Raw genomic sequence first — 20162 nt, 5'->3', positions numbered from 1 at the left:
GATAGCTTAAAATAATACTTATACTCATACCAGTAGTCTTAATGGCATGTGTTGGACAGATTTTTGTCATGACAATTTTTCGCCATATTTACCCCTCTAGAAAATGACAACATCGTTTAAATCTTTCGCTGTCATGACCAAGTATACCAAAATACCTCATGTAGGTCCAAAATTTTTATCCAGAAACATAAGTTACATGTTTTACTCCAACCTAGCAGTAACAGATCCCATTAGTATCGCTTATCTTGGTTAGAACTGTATCCACTAACATGACCTATATTTTGGGGGCCACCTATATTCTGGGGGCCATATACCCGTATGCCAAATTCTATGAAAAGTGCTTTCAAAATCTTACATCAGGGAATTTGAGTTTAAGATTTCCAGCAGCAGTAAGCACACTCTTAACAGCCCTCATGCCGTAATCGTAATGGTGCTGAGAAGACAACTGCTCAGAACACAGTTTGTACACAGCCACAATCTTGTGAGCCAGCGCACGAGCATCCACAAATCCCATCGAGTACAACACGATCTCGCCGATAAGGGCGTAGTCAGGAACCATCATAGCCACAGTTCTAAACAGGACCTTGAGATTGTCAGGCAGTTCAGAACGTCCGGCGTAACCAGGATTCATGGTGATGAAGATAGCGCAGGAGGGATCCAGCGTCAAATCAGTTCCTGGCGAGAGGTTTTAGATCAATATCTAACAGCTGGTACTAAAGTCACTGTCACATATCTGTTGTTATCTAAACTTTAGAAGGCTAATAATGGCATTAATAATTAATATGGATACTGGTAGAGGCTCACCAGCTCCCAGTAGAAAAACACAAATCATAGATAATAAACACGTCCGCAATAAGATCAAAAGTTCCCTAACCTTCAAAGAGGAAACGTTTCTGTTTACACTGTATAGCTCTCTGAATACTGAGAATCTGTTGAGCAACCACAGACAACACCTCCAGTTCAATCCGGTTGAACTCGTCAAAACATGCCCACGCTCCAGCCTAAGGTCAATATATCAGTAAAAATTAGAAAACCTAGCTTTTACATAAAACAATCGTTAACTCAAAAGTTGTGAGCTGCCGTAAATGCGTCATACATAAAGCTAGAATATAGAAAATTTAGATAATAAAAAATCGGGGTACAAACCTGAGCGAGTCCTTTGAAGAATTTACTCATGGCCTTGAAATCAAGACCATCGGAACAGTTAAACACGACACATTGCTTCGCTACAGCTTTAGCCAAATCTTTGCACGTTTCTGTTTTGCCGGTTCCAGCAGGACCCTCAGGTGCTCCTCCAAGGTTGAGAAGCAGGGCTCCCATTAAGGTTCTGTAACATCTGTCAGACAGAGGAGTAATAACCAGCCGGCCACTGTTACCTTATTGGGGAGGAAGTATTTTTATTGGGCCGTTTCTTAAGAGATCTATGTGATTACACTGATTGCAAAGGTTTGAAGAAAATGTGTAGAAGTTAGAGAAACGAAATATCATATATATGCTATATGGACACGTTCATTTGAGTTTGAGGATATTGGTAAACAAAAATAATAGCGTTTTTGACGATAGTGGCTTAATTTTGACATCTATTAACCTAGCACGTTCAGAAGTTCTGAACATTAGCCACGTAACCCATACTCCCATATGCACCGCTCAGAAAGAAAATCTATTGTTGTTAGGCACTATAATGTTTCAAATGTCACATTTTGTGTGACTTAGTTAACTGCAGTTGTCTAATTATCATTCCTTGGTCTGAAATATAGTAAATTAGGTCAATCTAACAATTATGATACAACATTGGTTAATGGGCACGGATCGAACGGTTACAAGGCAATATTTGGGTAACTTTGTCACACTCATGATACCATACCTCTATTCTACTGTGAGGTGTCCTAAAAACCCTTTCAACTCATTATTTTATGGTTGCTCTACCAAGCATAGCCCTAAAATATGTTGTTTTGAATAGTTAGCTAATACAGGCACTTGGTTATTGGGAAATGAGGTTAAATCTGTCACAATATATGAAATTTAAAATTTTGGGCGAATAATTTATATCTGATTTTGGTTTGAAAGGCGGGAAAATCTTATATGATGACAATGTAGTTGATGCAAGTTAAGATCAGTTGATGTTTACATTGTCACAAAAAATTATACGAAATCGTAAATAGATTAAAAACAATCATTATAGAATGAAATAGTCTCTTATAATAACTCTTATAATAACTGATGTGACAAAGTAAACATGTCTTGCCCCTATTTTGAAGATCTATATTCTATACCTCTATTAGAATATTGTCCAGAACATCAGAGCTTAAGTTTAACAATTTTAGGTTAAATTTGTCAAAGTCACTAAAAATGTGACAAAATTAACTTTTCATGCCCCAACAATTTCAAGATAGTGTGTAAAAATTAGGAAATTTTCCTTTTGGTTGGTAATATACTCAATGATGGGAGTACAGTGTATTGGCTATGCCCCGCTTACTAGTTTAGCTCTTTCTAGTCCCCTGCTACACGGCATGTAAACAGGGATTGGCTAGTTAGAGGCGGTCCGTGTAGGCCTTACACTGTGCTTTCAGCAATACTCATAGGCTGCTTTATTACCTATATAAATCAAGATCCAAACTACAAAAATTATATGTTAATGTGATGACGATTACCTAACTCTTATAATAACTGATGTGACAAAGTAAACATGTCTTGCCCCTATTTTGAAGATCTATAACTCTATTAGAATTCAACATTCTTTCAGAAACGATTGGAAGAATATTGTCCAGAACATAAGAACTCAATTTTTAAAATTTAGATCTATTTGTCAAAGACATTGAAAATGTGACAAAATTAACTTTCCCTGCCCCAACAGTATCAAGATAGTGTGTTAAAATTGGCATAGGATTTATTACGGGTATATTAAAGTATTAATCGATCCAAACTACGAAAAATATCTTTTGATCTGATGACGATTACCTAACTCTTATAATAACTGATGTGACAAAGTAAACATGTCTTGCCCCTATTTTGAAGAACTATACCTCTATTAGAATACTATGTAACTTTATCATCAAAAAAATTTCGATAAACTAGTTATTTTGCCAGCAAGGAGCTAACAGAGTTATAATAATTTTTTGTGACGAAATTACCCTATTTTTGACCATGTAGCGGTAGTTTAATTGTGACACTGTTAACATATTACCACCTGATAATGATTTATGTGACTGGTGCATGGTACTAGCAGTGTTGTTTGATCCATAGTACGTATAATATAAGGGGATTAAGCTGGTATATCATTATTTGTTCAATTTCACACATGTTCAGATATTATCAAGATTATGTGACAAAGTAAGCTTGGTTGTGCCTTCTGTGTTTTAATTCCTTACGACTATATGATATAATAACAATTCCCAGCACTTCCAGGCCATCAAATAAACTTACACTACTCAGCATTGCTTATCAGGGTGCCCTAAACATTCATCACATATTTTCTTTAATGTGTGACAGAGTAAACCTGAATGCACCATCTAACGAAAAAAGTCGTCAAATATGTAGGTAATGGTCATATGTACCCATCCAATCAACTGGACACTCAAAAATTTGGTCAAAAACGGCAGCAAGGGGTCCATATTTACTCCGTCACATGTTTATAGTGTGACAATGTAACCATTTCCGTGCCGGCCGTATTTAAGCGATATCTTATCACCTGATTAAGATATCGTTATGTGACAAAGTTAGCCTAGAGGATGAGACGATTATCCTAACCATCAAGGGTTTAAGTAATTTCATAGTGTGACAAAGTCAACTACACTGTGCCTTTTAATAGGGTCACTTATATTTACCAATATCCTCAAACTCAAATGAACGTGTCCATATAGCAGAAGTAAAAGCTCTATCACGAAATACAACTTACCTAGATATTCATTTCCATACTTTACTGTAGTTGTTATCATTTTCACATCAACATCATCCCCATTAGTGTAGTATCTCAGCTGAGCTATCCAATCGAAGTCGTTAACATCTGACAACTCCAAGTTGTGTGTCAATTCCTCCACCACGTCTCGCGCGTGCACGTCAATAGTGGTCAGCGCACTGAGCGTCACACGTGCTCCTTTGTTAAGAGGTCCTCGGACCAGCTCTACGATATCGTTTATTTGAGCGTTCAGTATTAGGAGGTAATCTTTCAGACCGTTTTCTTTAACAATCGCCTGAGGTTTAAAATGTTAATGACTTGTGGTTTATCACGTTATACTGAAATATCAGTACTTCAATAATGAGACTAACAAACAGCGAACTACTCCATCATTTGATGTGGTTTATCAGGCTGAGAAATATAATATGCATAAATAAATCTTCAGAGTAAGACTGAGGAATAACTGTATTTAGATGTTGCCAAGTTTTAGAGTGACCAACAAAAGTAGTCCAGTATTTTGAACGTCTCACCTCCTCCACTTCAGTGGTCCAATAGATCTGAGACCCTGCCAGGACTACCTGCCCGGGCCAGTCAATAACCCACTCCTTTCTGTCAGTGTTCTTGTACGCTTCTACACTCTCCTTTACGATATTCACCAGAGAGGACTTCATCACGTCCCGTACCTGATCAGTCATTATATTTAATTTGTAAAGTTACCAACTACCACGGGATAGTGTTACTAGCGGGAAGTATAAATATGCTCATATTATACTCATATTACTCATATTCCTTCAAGAGAAGGGATTTAACTCGGCAATTGTTAGGTGTTTCGTCAGTTTCACAAGCATCTAGATCCAACGCTGAGAGCCGATATCGGCCAGCTCTTCACCATGTGTACTATTTAAACATAAAATCATAGCCTTATCCCAACATGTATTGAGAGTGAGTTGCATGTTATTTGGAATATTCATGCACTGTAAAATCGCATATTTACAACTCTACAGAAAATATTTGTCGCTGTTGAGTTGCTAGTGAAGGAATGAGCTCGGGCAGTGAGAGCGAATCTGCTTGGTGTGGCTGCGGGAGCTAGTGGCTTTATAGCAAGTAGCTATTGTATTTTGTGGAGCGTGTAACAAGCAAACAAATCAAGTGTACCGATCACACTTTTAATTCCAGAATCGGTAACTTGCTAATATATCATACTATATTATATAGTATACGATATGATATGATGATCTTCATTTCAAGTATCAGTTAATAGAGGATTACAAGTGTTATTGCTAGCGAAAAAAATAGTTATGATTAAAAATTCGAATTCCTTATATTTAAGATAATGATCCAGCACGATAAGAAAGTTGTTAGTTCAATAAACATTGTACCTGGATGAGCCATTTCTCAACCATTCCTTTAGCGTCAGCAGGAATAATAGTTGTATCGAATGGGACAGTCTCCCCTTCACTACTTATCATGCCAACAATTTCCTTCTTTTCAGTAAATTCCAACTTAGCAATGCCTGAAACAGTGGAGAGTCAGGGGCTTCGCTACAATTGGGGAGGCCTAGAACTACATTTAAATAGTCCTGCCCTAAACCGAGGTGGACTGTGGAGCAAAGTGGAAAAAGAGCAAAAGTGAGATGAAAGAGGTTCCTATCCTAAATACATACCCTCAAAGCACTTCTTAAGATGGGGCTGAACCCTGAGCGGATCTTTTGTCTCTGACAAGATTTCCAGCAGCTCATCGTTAGATAAGAAGAAGAACCGAGGGAAGAAGAGTCGTTTCTTCTCGAGGTAATTGTTCAGACCCTTCTGGATATCTTCCAGATATGCATTAGATTGTTGCAATTTGGTCAGCATGTTGTTTATCGTTGTCACCACAAGCGCTTTTGTGTCTACCACTGCCTCGCTCATTATGTCCTTCCAGAATCCGTCCACTATTGTAAACTTCTTACCTGGAAAAATGTGCTTAATAATTCGTGAACAGAAATGTTATTAATAAATAGTCAGAAATCAGGATGGTTCACAATAAACAGTATAAGTAGTTCAAATGATCTGAAACAAATTAAGTTATTTTACCTTCCTCGGGCATCTGCTGCATGATATCTTCACTGGAGAAGATAGGTTCCAGATATAACCACGTGGCTTGCACTTTCAGCCACTCATCTATAATATCCTGCATCGACTGCAGCTTAGCTTCCCACTCCTTGAACTCAGCCTCAAAAGGTCCAATGAACGGAGATGATCGCATCGTTTGAACCTTTACAATATGATCGTCTAACAACATCTGGATGTCTTCAACTGAGGATAGAATAGAGACACCAGTGTCTCGATAAGGAATAAACACAAAGCAAACATCGGCCCATTCAGTCTTCATCTTCTGCATGGCTTTCTCCAGAGCGTACTCCTTACTGGCCACACCAGATATCTCCTCCAGCTGTTCGATGTGTTTCTCAAGACCGTAACTCAGAGTTTCACAGAGTGGTGTTTCTTCAGTGGGTGTTATATCGTAACCAACCTGGTTCAGTTAAAGATTAGAATCTGGGATAAAGCACGCCAATTGTTTATGTGCGTTAATAGATATACCAGATTCTATATAAAACATGATAATACGCACATGAATAATAGAACTAATCTTACAAGATAAACACTGGGGCTGGGGTATAATACATATGTAGTATAAAGGCCTGGGGGCCGTAGCAGGTCAGCATTAAGGGAGGGAGAGGGTTGTGGGGGCCGGGCGTGGGGGGGGGGGGGGGAGGGGGGTTCTGTACTCACCGCCTCGCACATGGTAGTCCAATGTCTGGTTCTGAGACCAGGATTACACAGAGTTGCCAAGAGTGGCAGGTGAAGTTTGAACTTATCCAGTCTGTTTTTAACTGTTGTAGCAACTCTCATTGGTCCAGGGAGGTCGGTGAAAGAACGCACTAATTTGTACATGACTCTCCATAGGTTACCCACCTGTGTAGTGTTTAGTAGATACAAATAATAAGTACATAATTATATAATCAGAGATATTATTTATTTGATATTATCAATATATTGATATATTTATTGATATATTTATTGATAAGAGATAAGTGCTTCCAGAGCTGTTAAAGATATCACAAGAAATCATGTTTTATATTCATGGTTTAGATTAAAGTGGGTTAAATATCTTAGTGTCATATATATCACTATCAGATAGTCGGAGTCTCCACTATCCTGTACTTCAGATCAGGAAATTTAATGAAATATTACTTAAATATTACTTAAATCAAAACCCTCACCTCCTCGGCGACCTCCTCAGCATTGAGTCCCAGAATGGGTCCCTTAGTCCAAGTATCATACCGCTCTTGGAACCTTACAGCAGTGTTCCACAGCTTATCAAATGGCTCCTTCATCAACATGCTCTCTGCTATTTGAGGGTATTGCGTGGGTTCGGGTACCTCCAGCAGCTCCTGGACAAATAGTTTTATTGATAAAACAGTCTACTTTACAGTTTACTACATAATGATGAAATAAGTCACTTTAACCAGTCATGACGTGTATTTGTAATGAAGATGATATTAGTTCGTACCTCCTCTCTGTTGATAGTATCTCGCTCAGTAGCATACGCAGCCAGCCTCTCTCCCAGCTCCTTCAGCTGCTCTACATAAGTAGGAGCCTCTGTTAGCCTGTCCTTGGTTCTGAAGGCGTCAGTATCTTCCACAGCTTTGTTAACTCTCTCCTGGAACTCCTTCTTCCAGCCGGATAAGTTATCTGTTGCCTGGGATTATTTTCAGAGGTCGGTATTTGAATTAACTGTTGGAGAATGGCACGAATATATCAACTTTGATGTTTGTCGATGACAATGCCGCCCCACTTGAGGAGGGTCTGGCCTGGTACCTGGTACCTGGTACTTGTTCGTACCTGTTCGTTCTTCTTTCTGAGTCTCATTTCACTGTAACTAATGATTGGCAGTATCCTGTCCGGCCACGAGAAGGTCGTATCATTTAGTTTGATATCCTCCTCTGGTAGTGTCGCGTAATCAAGCAGAAACATGAGGTTCTCTGCAGCTGGGATCAGTTGATTCTGAGGAATTAATAAAGTTTTATGTTGTGTAATTCCGTTTATTTATCACATTGCAGTAAAATCCCTTAATAAGTTAACAGTATCCAAGAAGCCAGACCACTAAAGCAAAACTCTAAGGTTAGAGTTGAATTAGAGTGAGGGTGCTTTAGGCTTACTTGTACATGTGTAACAATAAGTTCATTAATAGTGTGAAATAAAAATAAAAGTATAACTGTGCTCAATATTGATACTCATGTCATCTCAATAACAGGTTGAACTGAACAAGGTTTGCCAAGTTAAATGATAACATGTATTAGCCGCGCAATGAATATGATGTACATGTATTACATAACATTTTCTAGCAGCTTTATCAACTCTAAATTTGGACATTCAATGAAATCAAAGGACATTTTTCAGTCCACCCCACTCAAATCTGTTAGATATACAATTGATTGTTCACTAAAACTACCACCCTGCATTCCTGTTCTGTATCGAGTATATCTCACCTTAAGATCCTGAAGTTCCTTCAACTCTAACTTCTCCAGGAACTTCATCAAGGCAACCAGATCCTCAGTACTATCAGGGATGGTAGTGATCCTAGTCACGATACTGTCATACTGCTCACAGATGTTCTTGTTGACTGTCCGGGATCGGAACACAATGTCTCTGAGAATCATGTTGCTCAGCATGTTACTCCTGTCACACAGAAACTGAGGGATGTACCAGGGAGATAATTGGGGAGATAATTAATTGATAGCGACCAAAACATATTTCGTACAACTCGTAACAAATTCAAAAAGTGATGGGGGGGTGTCATGTCCGTCTATGTCCGCCTATGTCCTGTCCTTTTTGGATTCTATGAGACAACGGACGTGTTTTTTGGGACATTGGCGGACACGGACGGACATTGGCGGACTCGGACGGACATTGGCGGACTCGGACGGACATTGGCGGACTCGGACGGACATTGGCGGACCCGGACGGACATTGGCGGACTTGGATGGACATTAGCGGACATTGGTGGACATTAGCAGACAAACATTTTGAGGACTGAAGAGTACTGAAGAGTACTGAAGAGTACTGAGGAGGATGGCTGAGAAGGATGGCTGAGTAGGATGGCTGAGGAGGATGACTGAGGAGGATGACTGAGGAGGATGACTGAGAGGGAGGAGAAGGATCAGGAAGACCCAGGAGGAGGAGGAGGAGGAGGACCCAGAAGGAGGACCTAGGAGGAGGAGGAGGAGGAGGAGAACTGAGGAGGATGACTCAGGAGGAGGATGACTCAGGAAGAGGATGACTCAGGAGGAGGACTGAGGAGGACTGAGAAGGAGGAGGACTGAGGAGGATGGCTGAGGAGGATGGCTGAGGAGGATGGCTGAGAGGGAGGAGGAGGAGGAAGAGGAAGAAGAGGACTGAGGAGGAGGAGGAGAAGGACTGAGGAGGAGAAGGAGGACCCAGGAGGAGGAGGACCCAGGAGGAGGACCCAGGAAAAGGCCCCAGGAGGAGGAGGAGGACTGGGGAGGAGGAGAACTGTTGAGGACTGATGAGGAGGACTGAGGACGAGGAGGAAGAGTAGGAGGAGGACTGAGGAGGGGAGGAGGAAGAGGACTGGGGAGGATCAGGAAGACCCAGGAGGCTGGAGGACCCAGGAGGAGGAGGAGGACCCAGGAGGAGGAGGAGGACTGAGGAGGACTGAGGAGGATGGCTGAGAAGGATGGCTCAGGAGGATGGCTGAGGAGGATGACTGAGGAGGATGACTGAGAGGGAGGAGAAGGATCAGGAAGACCCAGGAGGAGGAGGAGGACCCAGAAGGAGGACCTAGGAGGAAGAGGAGGAGGAGGAGGAGGAGATTTCAGGAGGATGACTGAGGAGGAGGAGGACTCAGGAGGAGGACTGACGAGGACTGAGAAGGAGGAGGACTGAGGAGGATGGCTGAGGAGGATGGCTGAAGAGGATGGCTGAGGAGGATGGCTGAGAGGGAGGAGGAGGAGGAAGAGGAAGAAGAGGACTGAGGAGGAGGAGGAGAAGGACTGAGGAGGAGAAGGAGGACCCAGGAGGAGGAGGACCCAGGAGGAGGACCCAGGAAAAGGCCCCAGGAGGAGGAGGAGGACTGGGGAGGAGGAGAACTGTTGAGGACTGATGAGGAGGACTGAGGACGAGGAGGAAGAGTAGGAGGAGGACTGAGGAGGGGAGGAGGAAGAGGACTGGGGAGGATCAGGAAGACCCAGGAGGCTGGAGGACCCAGGAGGAGGAGGAGGAGGAGGACCCAGGAGGAGGAGGAGGACTGAGGAGGACTGAGGAGGATGGCTGAGAAGGATGGCTGAGGAGGATGGCTGAGGAGGATGACTGAGGAGGATGACTGAGAGGGAGGAGAAGGATCAGGAAAACCCAGGAGGAGGAGGAGGAGGAGGACCCAGAAGGAGGACCTAGGAGGAGGAGGAGGAGGAGGAGGAGGAGAACTCAGGAGGATGACTGAGGAGGAAAAGGACTCAGGAGGAGGACTGACGAGGACTGAGAAGGAGGAGGACTGAGGAGGATGGCTGAGGGGGATGGCTGAAGAGGATGGCTGAGGAGGATGGCTGAGAGGGAGGAGGAGGAGGAAGAGGAAGAAGAGGACTGAGGAGGAGGAGGAGAAGGACTGAGCAGGAGAAGGAGGACCCAGGAGGAGGAGGACCCAGGAGGAGGAGGACCCAGGAGGAGGAGGACCCAGAAGGAGGACCCAGGAAAAGGCCCCAGGAGGAGGAGGAGGACTGGGGAGGAGGAGAACTGTTGAGGACTGATGAGGAGGACTGAGGACGAGGAGGAAGAGTAGGAGGAGGACTGAGGAGGGGAGGAGGAAGAGGACTGGGGAGGATCAGGAAGACCCAGGAGGCTGGAGGACCCAGGAGGAGGAGGAGGAGGAGGACCCAGGAGGAGGAGGAGGACTGAGGAGGACTGAGGAGGATGGCTGAGAAGGATGGCTGAGGAGGATGGCTGAGGAGGATGACTGAGAGGGAGGAGAAGGATCAGGAAGACCCAGGAGGAGGAGGAGGAGGAGGACCCAGAAGGAGGACCTAGGAGGAGGAGGAGGAGGAGGAGGAGAACTCAGGAGGATGACTGAGGAGGAGGAGGACTCAGGAGGACGACTGACGAGGACTGAGAAGGAGGAGGACTGAGGAGGATGGCTGAGGAGGATGGCTGAAGAGGATGGCTGAGGAGGATGGCTGAGAGGGAGGAGGAGGAGGAAGAGGAAGAAGAGGACTGAGGAGGAGAAGGACTGAGCAGGAGAAGGAGGACCCAGGAGGAGGACCCAGGAAAAGGCCCCAGGAGGAGGACCCAGGAAAAGGCCCCAGGAGGAGGAGGAGGACTGGGGAGGAGGAGAACTGTTGAGGACTGATGAGGAGGACTGAGGACGAGGAGGAAGAGTAGGAGGAGGACTGAGGAGGGGAGGAGGAAGAGGACTGGGGAGGATCAGGAAGACCCAGGAGGCTGGAGGACCCAGGAGGAGGAGGAGGACCCAGGAGGAGGAGGACTGAGGAGGACTGAGGAGGAGGACTGACGATGACTGAGAAGGAGGAGGACTGAGGAGTACTGAGGAGGATGGCTGAGGAGGATGGCTGAGGAGGATGACTGAGGAGGATGACTGAGAGGGAGGAGGAGGAGGACTCAGGAGGAGGACTCAGAAGGAAGAGGAGGAGGACTCAGGAGGAGGACTTAGGAGAAATGAGAAGGAGGACTAAGGAGAACTGAGGAGGAGGAGGAGGAGGACTGAATAGGAGGAGGAGGAGGAGGGGGACTGGGAGAGGACTGGGGAGGAGGAGGACTGATGAGAAGGATGAGGAGGAGGACCCAGGGGGAGGAGGACTGAGGACCGAGTAGGAAGAGGAGGAGGATGAAGAGGAGGAGGAGGACCCAGGAGGAGGAGGACTGAGGAGGATGGCTGAGGAGGATGACTGAGAGGGAAGAGGAGGAGGAGGAGGACTGAGGAGGACTGAGAAGGAGGAGGAGGAGGACTGAGGAGGACTGAGAAGGAGGAGGAGGAGGACTGAATAGGAGGAGGAGGAGGGGGACTGGGGGAGGACTGAGGAGGAGGATGGAGGACTGAGGAGAAGGATGAGGAGGAGGACTGAGGACTGAGGAGGAAGAGGAGGAGGATGAAGAGGAGGAGGAGGACCCAGGAGGAGGACCCAGGAGGAGGACTCAGGAGGAGGAGGAGGACTGGGGAGGAGGAGGACTGTTGAGGACTGATGAGGAGGACTGAGGACGAGGAGGAGGAGTAGGAGGAGGACTGAGGAGGGGAGGAGGAAGAGGACTGAGGAAGATCAGGAAGACCCAGGGGGAGGAGGAGGAAGAGTAGGAGGAGGAAGCATCTAAATGTTATTTCCATTTTTGTCCGTTTTTGTCCGCTCTATTTTTTGTCCGTTTTGAAAATATAGGGTACCGAACGGACAAAAAACATGATCCCCCTATAACAGCAAAAATTGAACATTTTATTTAGCAATTTAGGTGTCCATAAATGTCCGCCTATGTCCGCCTATGTCCGTCTATGTCCGCCTATGTCCGCCTATGTCCGCCTATGTCCGTCTATGTCCGCCTATGTCCTGTCCTTTTTGGATTCTATGAGACAAGCGGACATAGACGGACGTGACACCCCCCCCCCCAGTGATGGTAGATATTTTGATGTAAATTTTTCTCTTATCTTTAACTCACCTTGTTCATCTTGGAACAGTTCAGTTCGAAGGCGTGCATAGGAACAATAACAATAAGTTTCATTACTTTGTCTGTCAGAGATTTGTGTTTCTCGATAGCCTGATGAAGTGGGACTGTTATTGTTTTCAAAGTATAATATAATGAGATAGCACTTGAGGATAGTACTGTATGTTATGATCATTTAGATCATTTTACAACATATGATATACGATACAAACTGACAGCGAGTAAAATTAACGGATAATTCAAATTAACGGATAGTTCAAACCTGCTGATACTCCAACAGATCGTGTTCTCCTCTGAGAAACTGGTCAGTATTATTCTCAGCCTCCTGTGTCAGTAAGTGCTGGTAAGTCTTGTAAACTGACCGGTAACTCATAGGTCCGGGCATGTTCACCTCCACTATAGCCTCCACTCGCTTTACAATCTCAAGAACACAGTCGTCACCAGTTCCGGTCGAGCTTATAAACCTGGGACTTGATTAGCAATTATATATTTCCAGAGCCCTTTTCCAATTAATTAAAGTTGTTTTCTATTATATAATAAAAGGTTCTTGATGTTGGTCAGTTTTTCGAACAAATGCTGTTTTGTACAAGTCATCGTGTGTACGATTTGTGTCCTAATTCTCGTCGCGACCTAAAGTGGCGTTTCTCTTGTATCTAATATGGTCACTATGCAGCTTCTGAACGGTCCCATATTATGGAGGACATAAAGATGACGCCTGGTGGCATTCCACTCTTATAACATTATGGAACAACGTGACATTTACACAGTCAAGCCGTAATAGTTTATTTTCTTTGATAATTTACTTATTAAAATTAAACTCTAATAGAGTAAAGTGTAAATTAAACATACTCTTCAGAATCTTTGTCCATAAACAGCTTGCTCTCTACACGTGGTATTTTCTCCACACTTAGAACAATTATAGCTAAACAGTTCACTAGAGCAGCTGACACGTCTGTAAAACTTGGTTCAAACTGAACAGATGCTGAGCTCTGGTTCGGTTCCTGGAAGATGGTGCTAAGATTATCCATCTATTCTTAAATTATAGACCAATACTGTGCATCTTAAGGGGGCAGGGGGGGGGGGGTCTTTATGAAATTTCTCTCGAAATTAATTTTATAGTTGTTTCTGATAGAGGGGAGTGATATCTACCAGATATTTTTGGTCCCATGGAAAAATTTTGTTCCTAGCCGAAATTATTGCCGGTCAAAGGTCAGCGCTCATGTGTAATTGTATTGCGCGAGCGATTTTCAATCACGCGCCCTGAAAATCGAGTCTAAAAATCTATCTTCTCCTACATTTTTTGAGCAATCACCTTGAAACTTTCAGGATATGTTCTAAGGACCATTTAGAAACTTCTGGTCTATCAGAATTTTAAGATAGGCCTTAGAAAAGTTTTTATTCGATTTTGAAAATCTTGGACCTGAAAAAATCGTCAAAAAACGAGGTCCAAGATTTTCAAAAAATGTAGGAGAAGATAGATTTTTAGACTCGATTTTCAGGGCGCGCGATTGAAAATCGCTCGCGCAATACAATTACACATGAGCGCTGACCTTTGACAGGCAATAATTTCGGCTAGGAACAAAATTTTTTCATGGGACCAAAAACATCTGGTAGATATCACTCCCCTCTATCAGAAACAACTATAAAATCAATTTCGAGAGAAATTTCATAAAGACCCCCCCTGCCCCCTTAATTGAGGTTAACGTTTCTTTCAGAGGATTTAAGGCATGATACTGTCATGATCGAGGTTGCCGATTAGTTGAGTGACAGATTTGAGCAAAATAACTTCAGAAATTTGTTGTGCTTAGTCAACCTCCCAACTCACCAAGCCAATTACAATCGCGTTTTTGAGAGTAGGTAATCCTCTCTCGTATTCGCCAGTGTAAGTGTTACCATTCCGATACACTTCCAACAAGCCGATGAAATCATTTAGAGCCTTCTGTACTGCACCACGCAGCTGGTTAGACATAACTGTGGCTATTGCACTAAAGAAGTGCTCCATCGCCAATCTTCGGCCGTTCTGAAATTTGTTTTGCTTAGATTTGAACAATGGTTTTGTTAGATAATTATTTGAAGTACATATATTCTCAATTAGTAGGGACTAGAGTTCATTTTATAGGGACTTATATCCAGAGCTCCGTACACTACGTAGGTAAATTTATCACTTTAAAACGAGAATAGTTTAAATTATAATAAATCTGAACGAAAACTGAAGGCCGTACCTCGTCTTGGGGAACTATAGACTCAATACTGGACTGCTGATTCTTAATCATCTCCACACACTCAACCACCCATTCCTTCTCCAATAACTCTGCTCCAGCTTTGCTCTGCGCCGCTACCATCGCTTGGATTTGCTCTGCCGGTCATAAATCGTGAATATTGAGTTCATTATTAACAGCTGTTATGAGTTTTCTAAAACAATAATTTGAGCGAATATATTGACGTCGTTACTAGTGGGGAGATTATTTATTTTGACACATGACATTGAGTTGCAGATATGGTGCTGTCAGAAGGAGAGGTTCATAGTGACCAAGTCAAGTATTTGCTTTGAAGTTGCCACATCATCATGACAGCATAGACGTGTTCAATATAGTGTTATAATATTGACAAACCTATAGTAAGCGGCAAAGCTTCTCTGATTTCCTCCACCTTTATGAGATTAAAATCACTCATTTTCTGACTCCAATACTCGAGGAGGTCCAGCATGATGGGGTGAGTAGAGTGGAGCGATTTCTCCAGAAAACCCCGGGCACTCACCACTCTCTCGTGCCAAGGAAAATACTCTCGTCCAGCACTTTTTATCTCCTGTCATAGTCAAAAGTAATTTTACTAAATAGTAATATGATTTATTAGTCGCTATACTAAAATCTGTATTAAACCAGGAAAAACCTTACTTTACCTGACAATTCGAGTGTGAATATCTTAATCGATAATAACAATTAGAATTACTTTATATTAACAATTTCGAACTATCCGATATGATAAGATCTATGATACAATTTTATTAACTTGTTAGATAAACTACACAAGGAACAGAGGAAAATGTACCTGCTCTGGCAATGTCACCCCCAACCTGGCCTGCTCGTTTGTATCCAGCAGTATGTAGTCCAGTATTGCTTGTTTCAAACTGTCTACATACCCCTCCTTCATCTCTATGTTTAACTTCGACACTGTCTGCAATATGTAACTTTAGTTAGTTGTCGCTGAAACACTAATTTAATACTTATCAGAACGCTATACTATTGAGTCGGTAAAATAACATTGTTGTGTCTTTGCAACTATTTCTATAATTGGCAGGACGAACAAATCAAGAAATAAGTCACATCAGTTTTAGTAGTATTTGTAGTATTTGTAGTTTTTATAGTACTATATTATTACAACTAACATCAGGGAAGTTGGTAATGAGGTGGGGTGGAATCATAGTGTAAGCAGCATGGACCCAGTCTTGTGAGAGAGGAGCCACCATGTCGTTAGGTAGACCTACTTCAATCAGGTCATAGTACCTGGCAATTTAATTTACTTTCAAATTCTATTTTCACGAAATACCGGTTTAGAAAAGGATTATCGAATAGTTTTGACTCTGTATAATCATTAAAATTACGAATTTAAAAGATGTTTCTGTTTACCTGCCAAGACAAGGCTCAATTGGATCAGCAGATCTGGGTAGCCCAAAGGTAGGTGTAGTGTATGGTGGGAACTCAACAGCTAAGGCAGCTTTTGTCTGTGGACAAAATTCCCTGACTGACAGCTCAGGCTCTGTACTGGATCTTGTTTTCACCAATCTGGGACCAGCGGTTTTACTCCGAGTGATCTTCTGTCGCTTTCGAGGCGACGGTGGTGCTCTTTCAGGGACATAGGGTTGTTTTAGACTGTGTATACGCAGTCCTTTGGATGATGGGGTGTAGTTGTTAGCAATCCGGTTACTGAAATTGTTAAAGGGTTGAAGAATAGTTTGATTTTAAAAGGGGAAGAAATATTAGGTAAATAATAAGATGTTATTAAACTCTCAAATTTGTGGATTTCTTGCAAATCACCTGGTTCCCCTGGAATGTTTTCCTTCTTTAAAAGGAGCAGCTTTAGTCCAGGAACTAGTGTGAAGGATGCATGGAATGTAAGGGGTGTCCTGAAATGGATGATTTTGTCAAACTGTCAAAATATTTGATAAGGCTGAAATAATTTTAAAAACATTGAGTAATACAACAGTTATCTTTATACAATACACAACAAAGTGAATCACAATTCTTGCAATGACCTCTTGTTCATTGAGAGGTGGAAGTCTGGTGAGGTTTTCAGGCTTGGCAACATCGTTGAACTGGTAATCGTCTTGAATACCATGGTACATCCAAATCGGCATCGCCTTGAGAGACATCTTTCATCTCTATTTCTACCTCACTAAATAAGCAGATACTTAAAATTAACTCAATCCGTATTATATATAGTATTTACATTATATGCATAATATATCAGCATAGGAATTGTTTGTCTATTTTACCTATCGACTTGTGTACATATATTTTTCAGTCACAACTTATTAGACTTCTAATGAAATAGTGAATTTTTAGGACACCCCTGGCCCTGCTCATTGGTTTTAATTCAAATTCGCAATTATCATTTGATCTGCAGTAAGCTTAAGATCCAAATTATAATGTTACTAGAAAACCTGTGGTAACGCACTTGGCACACAAAAGATTATAATGCGGAGGTTGGCTGGCTCTTTTATAATAAATACGACACTCCAATTTACAGAATGCTTGCTAGAGAATAAAACAAATAAATATTATCAGACAATACATGCAGCATGAGTAACTGGTGGATAAGCCTTCGGTAAAAACGGATCCGGAAAAGTCAATGCGGCACTCGGGTCCTTGGTATTGTCATCGGTATATTGTCCATTATCTACGTTCTGCTTTAATAGTTTAAACAATAGTGAGTTCTAAATATACAGCTTTGAACCGACTAAGTATAAATGAATGAAATACCTGACAATCTGCACTCCTATAAAAAAAAGCATGAGTAACTCGTATGATTTCTAGAAACTTTAAAATAAATTTGGTGCTCTCAGGTCCTCATGATCATGTGATCGCCGCATGAGGTTCTGTAAATGCGCAGGGCACCTTCAAGCTTAAATTATTCACCTTACTGAGGCAGTCAACCAACGTGCAGTTTTTTTAAAATGATATGATATGTTTTGATTGTTATTAATAAATACCAAAATTTAAATTTGTTTTCCTTTTAAAAAATTTGTTTTCCTAACAGGGAGGAGTTTTAATTGCATCAAAAAATATCCATCCCAACCAAAGATACAACCGATTATTATGTAATACAACAAACATTACACGTGCACTTTCCATCCTCGATGCTATGCAACCTAATTTGAACGTGGGCGGTCATATCATATACATACATAAATGGCAACAAACATGCATGGCAAACAAAATTTAAATTATGTTGTTTTCCTTAAATTTTGTTTTCCTTACAAACATAATCTTTCGAATTATAATACAGATTGCTAATTCGAACAAATTTTGAGGCCATCATACTTTCTCTCCAAGCCTGCTGAGGACAATAGTTTTGACAATAGTTCTTACCTTTCAAAAGTGGGTACACTTCAGGGGAAAGTTGGATGATGATTAATCACTCTACACTCGACTATCACGTGACTTTTTTAACCCGTTCTCTAGGTGGCCTTGAATGACTATTCGAAACCCTAACCATCTAATCTAATCCCAACCTTAACCCTAACCATATACCTAACAAAAGCATATGCTGAAACCCAAACCCTAACGAGAAATTATACCAACTTCCTTGTGTAGTCATATCACGTGATCAAGATAGTTTTTCGCCAATATCTCACCAGGGGAGCATTTTAACCCTATGTCATTCAGCGTTCAAAAATACATCGATTCAAGTTGGTTTCAACTGTAGCTGTCAGGGACCCTTTTAGAAAAATCTCGAAGATCGATCATAGAGTGATTTAGCACGCTCGAAAAAAATTGATTAAAAAAAAAAGTTGTTTATAGAAATTTTGATGATAATTTGTTGATAGAAGGGCTTGCTTCACAGTGGGAAAAAAGTAAGCTTTCCTGTAGAAATGCACGAAACTTCCCTGTGGGAAAGGAGGAAGCTTCCTGGTTGTAATATAAGAGAAAGCTTCCAGGTGAGATGAAAGGAAGCTTCCCGGTGGGATGGCAGGAAGCTTCCTGGTAGGAAGAGAAAGCTTCCCGGTGGGACGGTAAGAAGTGTTAGAATCTTAATTCTATTTGTAGCTTGTTTTTGTACTTCATATTACTAACCCTGTATCTCACTTTAGCAAAGGTTTAGTTCCAGTGATTGTATATACAGTGTTGGGGTAAAGGGACTCCAGAAGGCAGACAAGGCTCGACTCCAGACTCTAGTTGAAGTAACAGAAGAGAGAGGAGTGTCCAGTGTTTAGTTGACTCCAGACTCTAGCGTAGCAGAAGGGAGAGGAGTGACGTTGTCGACTCCAGACTCTAGCGTAGCAGAAGGGAGAGGAGTGACGTTGTTTTAGTGATCCCACAGATTCCAGTCGACAGATACTATCTGTGTTCTGTGACGTGGAAAGAGTGGTAAGTAGTTTATAGTTATAGTTTAGTAGTTTAGTCTAGGAGTTCCCGCTTCCTCTTTCACTTTCATTTATAGTTTCACGTGGATTACCTTTCACTTTACTCACGGTAGTTTTCCCCCAGGGTTTTGTTTTATAGTTATCAGTTCCAGTTTTACTTGAAGTCCTCATCATTCAGAAGTCCCTCATATAGTAAGAAGAACATCATCATCAGGAGTAGTAGTTTTAATTTAATAGTAGTTTAATCTAATAGTAAAAAAGACATTGTTTAGTTTAGTATTGAAATGTGTTTTTAACTATTAGTCAGAGCAGAGTAGTGTGAGTTACTGAGTCACACCATATCAATCATTCACTATTTAAGAGAGTACATTGTAGAGTAACAAGGTTACTTTTGACACAAGATTTGTATAACCTCTTTATTCATCTAATTTGTATTTATAATAATTGAGTATTATTTGTTATTTAATTAACCCAAGAACAGGGTTCCAACAGTGGTAGCAGGAAGAACGACGTTACACCGGACCGTATTTATTTTTTGTATATTTTAACTAACACTTAACACCTAACACTAGATTTCAGTTTTCATCATGGGAGGTGATAAAGTACCTGTTCTTGATGAGAAGGCCAACTATACAGATTGGAAACGGAGAGTTCAGTGGTGGAAGAAGGTGACCACCATCAAGCCTGAGGCAGGAGCAGCTGCATTAATCATGAATATGTCTGGAAAACTAGAAGCTGTTGCTATACAGCTGGACGTGGAAGAATTGTCCAAAGCAGGAGGAATAGATGTTCTCATTGCTGAGCTGGACAAGTTATATGAAAAAGACCAGACTCAGTCAGTCTTTACGTCCATTGACAGCTTCATGAACTACAGAAGACCCAAGGAAGTGCCCATGGAAGAGTATGTGAGAGAATTTAGCCATCGTTACAAGAGCCTTGTGCAGAAGCGTGGTGCTACTGTGGT

The 20162-nt window shown here is 42.0% G+C and overlaps 1 protein-coding gene across 4 annotated transcripts in view; it reads right to left on the bottom strand.

Moving 5' to 3' along the window:
• LOC134814609 (dynein axonemal heavy chain 3-like) overlaps positions 1-17015 on the bottom strand; it is a 45269-nt gene extending 28254 nt beyond the window's left edge. For 2 of the 4 annotated variants that reach the window (XM_063822735.1, XM_063822737.1), the window contains exons 1-24: positions 16868-17015; positions 16650-16738; positions 16242-16538; positions 16001-16118; positions 15664-15789; positions 15228-15420; positions 14838-14971; positions 14441-14635; positions 13465-13616; positions 12878-13085; positions 12610-12708; positions 8427-8630; positions 7780-7941; positions 7448-7636; positions 7158-7328; positions 6667-6849; positions 5968-6406; positions 5559-5843; positions 5275-5408; positions 4426-4578; positions 3896-4190; positions 1147-1376; positions 875-1001; positions 356-675 (exon numbers count right to left, since the gene is read on the bottom strand). In XM_063822735.1, coding sequence (XP_063678805.1) covers positions 356-675; positions 875-1001; positions 1147-1376; positions 3896-4190; positions 4426-4578; positions 5275-5408; positions 5559-5843; positions 5968-6406; positions 6667-6849; positions 7158-7328; positions 7448-7636; positions 7780-7941; positions 8427-8630; positions 12610-12708; positions 12878-13085; positions 13465-13616; positions 14441-14635; positions 14838-14971; positions 15228-15420; positions 15664-15789; positions 16001-16118; positions 16242-16538; positions 16650-16738; positions 16868-16984 — 4620 coding nt within the window. In that variant the 5' untranslated portion in view covers positions 16985-17015. The remainder of the gene's footprint in view (positions 1-355; positions 676-874; positions 1002-1146; positions 1377-3895; positions 4191-4425; positions 4579-5274; positions 5409-5558; positions 5844-5967; positions 6407-6666; positions 6850-7157; positions 7329-7447; positions 7637-7779; positions 7942-8426; positions 8631-12609; positions 12709-12877; positions 13086-13464; positions 13617-14440; positions 14636-14837; positions 14972-15227; positions 15421-15663; positions 15790-16000; positions 16119-16241; positions 16539-16649; positions 16739-16867) is intronic. The other 2 variants (XM_063822738.1, XM_063822739.1) reach the window with 1 other exon arrangement.
• Positions 17016-20162: the final 3147 nt, after the last annotated feature.

Source organism: Bolinopsis microptera, chromosome 5, assembly GCF_026151205.1.
Source record: "Bolinopsis microptera isolate Bmic1 chromosome 5, MBARI_Bmic_1.0, whole genome shotgun sequence".
In the NCBI taxonomy this organism is placed as follows: Eukaryota; Metazoa; Ctenophora; class Tentaculata; order Lobata; family Bolinopsidae; genus Bolinopsis; species Bolinopsis microptera.
The sequence above is the reverse complement of the archived record's forward strand: the minus strand, read 5'-3'. Positions and strand labels throughout refer to the sequence as shown.